Raw genomic sequence first — 5,842 nt, 5'->3', positions numbered from 1 at the left:
ACGGGGCACTTCACCTTCAACTGTGGACTACAGACCACACTTGCTATATCAGATCGGCCCAGTGTTTCCCATGACTCATAGTCCAAGGAGGGGCTCATTAGCGGGTCACCAAAGTCCGGCCGATGAGCCAAGGGATCGCAATCCCAGTCTGTAGATTTCAGGTCCTCCCCTAGGGGCGAGTCATTGTCTCCTAGACTTGGTGCGACAATAGCTCATATAGTGCACAGGGGTATCTCTCGCATATGCACACATTTCACCCTAAAAGGTGGATTTCTGGCTTTTTCGAACGATATATCGATATGCATACCTTGTGATGGTACATGGATGAGGCTTTGGCCCTTGTCTCTGTAGGTCACCATCACACACAAGGGTCACACAGTCCCTGGGCTCATTCATCTAGGCATATTCTCCGACCTTATCAAGGGCTAACTTATTAGAATCATTCTTGGTTTGTTCTTTATGCCCAGATAACATGAGTTTTTTCCAACCGACTGGCCTAGATTGTCAAGTACAGTCATGTATCTGTAAACATTGTTTGCTTAGTATGGTCCACGAGGGACCACACTCCCCCTGAGTTCATGTTCCACTATATCATTTTATTTTACAAGCACTCATAAAGCCTTTAAAGGCTACATAAACCCAACATAAAATGCATTACAAGATGTGCTATTTCCAAAACTTGAAATCTATGTTTTGCTCATGTGCATGCATCTTGATCTCGAGCTGATTAATTTGAGGATATTTAGGCATCAAAACAACTTCTTCTAATGAAAATTTTAAGGTGGGCTCTGATTTGATGGTTTAGACCCTCGATTCTCTATAAACTTTTTTTTTAATATTTTAACCCATTATTTAGACTATTCATTTTCAAAATTTGCAAGTGTTCACGATTATTGACACTTTGAACCTCATAATTAGAGATGGCAATAAATTTTTACAGTCGCGAGGCTTTTAAGCTCCCAAACTCATTTTTTTTGGCATAATATTGGGGTATACCCTATATAAAACTCACCTAGATGAATATTGTGATTTGACAAATAAGAAATGGAAATTTGTTGGTGTTGAAAATAAAAAATATATTCTTACTTAGGTAATATTCTTGTTTACATCATGCCCCGAAGTCCTGATGTTTTTGTTTGCATCACGAGATATTGGGTTATTTTAGTACGAGGATGTCACACCATGCTTCGGCGGTGTTTTTTTTAAAAAAAAAAAAATATTATCAATGCATATATAGCATGAGGAGGCATTGGGCCATTTTATTTTGGGGTGTCATACAATGAAACTATTTTACCTTTTGATACATGAAGGGCGCAATTATTACCATGCGATGTGAAATTTGATAGCTTAAGTGTGTCACAAAGTTTCGAGAAAATCTCTTTTGAAGTTTTGAGCTTGTTTAATGGAATAATTCAGCCATCTAATTTCAACCATCTGGTATCAAAGATAAATGGTCTCATTGTATATCTTTTTTTTTCATTTTAAATCGTTTATAAAATTTTGAATGTTCGGTTATTCTCTCTTTTTTGGAAACAACTGGAAATTAATCTCTAAAAATAGTGGGCGATGTCAAGATCAGTGTAGGATTCCATGACTTGGCTGTGGAACCTGGCCATGGGCTGGTCAGGTAACCAGGAATTGGATTGAGTAACTGGCATGCGTCGGGTTGAGGTTAAAAAAGTATTGACATAGAGTTTTAAAAATCAAGTTGTTGGTCTCTTAGAAAAAATAAAACAAAATAAAAATAAGTATTAATGGTTTAAATATTTTCCAATTTTTGTCAAAATAATAGAAAACACATAAAAATACGCGATAAACAAATCTTAACTCTTACTTTTTTTTATAAATTTTTATAAAAAATTTTCAAACTTTAGAACGGGAAACCAAAATTTAACTTAATCGGACCCGCCCATGGGATGGTTCCAAAAAAAACCTCTTGGATCCGGATTGGACGGTTTGTCTAACGCTGGTCAAGATTCACTTTTTCATTCTCTTAAATGTTTATGTCCAAGATTTGTTCTACATTCATTCAGGTAGGAATCGCGATATGGCATAGAAGAATAATTAAATAATACTTACCGCACAAACACTTGGCACGAAAGAGGGATAAAATAAAATAAGTTGCATAATTGAGCGATGCGACAATTAGAAAAATCCACCTGGCTGAGATCTACCGACTCTATCAAATAAACATGTGTGGGGTATTCTAGCTATAAATTAAGAAAGATATGTAGGTAGGCCAGGCCTCTAATGGGTGACTTAGCTATGAATTAAAACTCCATGCTAGAGAGAGAAAAGGCCATATGAATCCAGATCCCTTTCGAAAGCTTTTTTTTTAAAACAAAAAATGCACTCTTGAGATGCTTTAGTATAAAAATATATTTCACTATATGACATGGTTTATATATATATGGCCAAGTTTATATAGGGCCGAGGTTTTAAACAATCAAATTTAAGCCCACCTAAAAAATTTCACCAGAAGGGGTTGTTTTGATACCACAATATCTTCAAATCGATTATCTTGATGACATCAAGATGCATGGAGATGAGAAAAAAATGGATTTCAAGTTTTAAAAATAGTGTATTTTGCAATATATATTTGGACCGTCAATTTTCAAGATTTTCAAGGTTTTACAGATCTGTCGATCTATACTATTTTTGAAGCTTTAAACTTTATAAATAAATATGAACATATATTTTAAGTCTATTACAAAGATTTCCAATATTAAAACCACATTTCTCGATACTATTTGAAAGTAGGCTCTATACAAACCATATATATATATATATATATATATATATATATATATATATATATATATATATATATATATATGTGTGTGTGTGTGTGTGTGAAAAAATTTATATAAAGTTACATCCTTAAACTGTAGAATTACAGATGTACCTAAAAAATCGACCGAATAATGTTTTTTTAGTGTTGAAAAGTCATTTAATAAATCATCTTAACATCAAGATGTATGAATATGAAAAAACAAGAAGATTATGAGTCCCATAATTAGTGCATCTTGCAACACATTTTCTAGACCGTCCATTTTCAAGATTTTCATATGTTTATAGATCTACTTGATTTTAATATTTTTTAAGTTTAAAATTATATAATTAGAAATGAAAATTAATTTTGAGATAATCCTAATAATTTTTTACACCAATGTATATATATATATATATATATATATATATATATATATATATATAATCCCATAAAAATAAGGGATTTGTTTCTAATCTATTTTTGAATGTTTTTTTTAGCATTTTGGTAAAAAGTATTTTCTCCCTGAATATTTATTTTTATATTTTCCATCTGTTTGAAAAATTTCAAAAATATTCCTAGGCCCAAATCGAGTTTTTAAAATCTATTTTTTTACTAAATTTTCACTTTATTTGGATGTGATTGGTTTAATCATGCTTTAAATATATTTTTATATGTTTTTGTATATTTTATATTTTTCAACATTTTTTTGACCGGCCAATTTAACAGTTTACCCAGACCAAGCCCTTGGCCGGTTTTCAAGTCCGGATCAATTTTTTTAAGAGTGGTGTGTACATTTTGATAAGGAAAACTGTTTCATGCGGGCTAGACCGCATTACTACATATGCAGTCCAAAAAATGTAACGCATGCAAGTAGGTGTTCCAGCTAACGGTCCAAAGGTTTTCTTCCTAGAATTACTATTTCTAGTTTTTTAAATTTACTTATATTTTCATATTCATGATCTCCGTGTTAGAGATTACATGTCCCAAAAAAATTAAGTCCAAAAATCCATCTCAAAAATAGATTTATTAATAGGCCCGCATTTCTAACTATGCGGGCTTGGCCGCATAAAAACTGAGCCCTTTTGATAAGGAAAATTGTTTTGGACTGGACCACATTTCTACATATGCGGTCCAGAAAGTGTAAAGCATCCATAGGTGTTCCATTTAAAAACAATTGAAACTAATGGTCCAAATATTTTCTTATTAAAATTATCAATTTTAGCTTCAAAATTTATTTATTTATTCATATTCATGATCTCCATGTTAGAGATTACATTTTTTAAAAAAATTAAGTTTTAAAATCCATCTCAAAAATAGATTTATTAAGAGGCCTGTATTTCTACATATGCGGGGTTGGCCGTATAGAAACCGGTTTATTTTAATAAATCTCAAATTTTTTGGTTTGGGGAGGAGAAGAAGCGGAGATGAGAGTGCAAGAGTTAGTGATAACAAAGATACGAGAGAGATAAACAATAAAATAAAAAAGAAAAAAAAAGAAAAGAGAATCGGTGGTTGGGAATTTGGTTCGCCACGAGGAGTAGGCATGGGTGAAGTTTATGAGCGCATTTATAGAGAGAGGTGAGCGTAGGCACATGGCTACGTGATCAGATACAATACTGACAATGACGAACTGGTCCAAGGCTCCCAACCTCTTAGTCCTCGAGGAACGAACTTACCCTCTCCATCATAACCTTTGATTTCTGGCGCTCAGGATTAAACAAATGGAAAACATGATCTTCTCCCTCGTCCTCAGCCACCTCCACCGCCCCCTCCCACCCGCTCCGCCTCAGCGCCTCGCCATACGCCACCCCCCTCCCCTTCAGGAAATCCTTCCCGGCCACACAGATCAACACTTTCTCGCACCCTAAATTCCTTAACCCCTCGCTCCCTTTCGCCATGGGATTGATCCACAAGTCGTCCACCCCCTCGCTGTCCGGGCAAGCGAATTTCCACATCTGCCCAACTGTCTTGCCCCTCTCTCTCTCCTCCTCGCTCAAACCCGAGCTCCAGAAGTAAGGGTGCATTAGAATCAGCCCTCTCAGCTTCTTCAACTCTTCGGAGCCCTCGGTACCAGCACGCAGGGCCACATGGTGAGCAATGTTCGCACCTGCGCTGTCACCCCCTACGAAGATCCTGCTGAGGTCGGCGTAGTCTCCGAGCCATGGATCGACCCTGCTGACGACCCACAAGAGTGCTGCCCATGCGTCTTCGTAGGCTGCTGGGAGCGGGTGCTCCGGTGGGCGGTGGTAGTCGATGGAGACAACGAGGGCCTTGGAATTCGCAGAGACAGACTCAGTGTAGGGGTGGTAGAGGGGGGAGAAGGGGGATTCTATAATGAAGGCTCCACCGTGAAAGTAAACGAGAGTCGGGAGTTTTTGGCCCCGGCCGGCGGAGCTCGGCAAGTAGAGGCGAGCAGAGATGCCGGATTCCCGCGAGATGGTGACGTCTTTGGAGGAGGCGCCCGATTCGGAAAGGAGTGAAGCGGGGAGGATTTCGTTTCCTGCGAGGCGGTCCACGGTGCCGTCCTTGTAGAGGCGGATGTAAGGGGAGAGGTCGATTTCGATCTCTTTTACGGCAGAGGACTCCATTGTTGATTGCCCGGCCACCGGAAATCTTGTGGAAACAAGGGGAATAGCACAATTGAAGACTGTGAGATGGAGAAATGGGTGGAGGGGATGTATTTATAAGTTTTAGGGAGAAGAGAACTGAGATAATTTTGTATCAAATAATACGTGAAAATGTAGTTTTGGAGTAGGTAGCATAACAGTATTTACCGTATGGATTTTAGAGAATAAATACATGTAGTATACTGCTTGCGTCGCGCAGGAGGTCTCTAACTACCCTCGAGGGGTGGGTGGAGGACAGTCGACCAATCAATGGAAATGCCGGCAGACCATGTCACTATAAATACTAAAGTTAGTAATATTCGGAATATGCAGTTAGTTGAACATTAAAAAAAAAAATTGAAAACTAAGTTAGACTTTTTGAAAACTAAGACTTTATTTTCTATAGGAAAAAGTTGACCGCCAAAAGTTTATATAGAGTTAGGCTCGAAACAATCAAATTAGA

At 37.2% G+C, this 5,842-nt stretch overlaps 1 protein-coding gene across 1 annotated transcript; it reads right to left on the bottom strand.

Moving 5' to 3' along the window:
- Positions 1 to 4,200: 4,200 nt before the first annotated feature.
- LOC105420438 (putative carboxylesterase 2) lies at positions 4,201 to 5,381 on the bottom strand. Its single transcript, XM_011624063.3, has one exon. It carries the CDS (start codon positions 5,359 to 5,361, stop codon positions 4,426 to 4,428), a length of 936 nt encoding a protein of 311 aa, XP_011622365.1. The 5' UTR covers positions 5,362 to 5,381; the 3' UTR covers positions 4,201 to 4,425.
- Positions 5,382 to 5,842: the final 461 nt, after the last annotated feature.

Source organism: Amborella trichopoda, chromosome 2, assembly GCF_054954075.1.
Source record: "Amborella trichopoda isolate Santa Cruz 75 chromosome 2, AtrichopodaSantaCruz75HAP2 v2.0, whole genome shotgun sequence".
NCBI classification, from domain to species: domain Eukaryota; kingdom Viridiplantae; phylum Streptophyta; class Magnoliopsida; order Amborellales; family Amborellaceae; genus Amborella; species Amborella trichopoda.
This window is presented reverse-complemented; position numbering and strand designations above follow the sequence as displayed.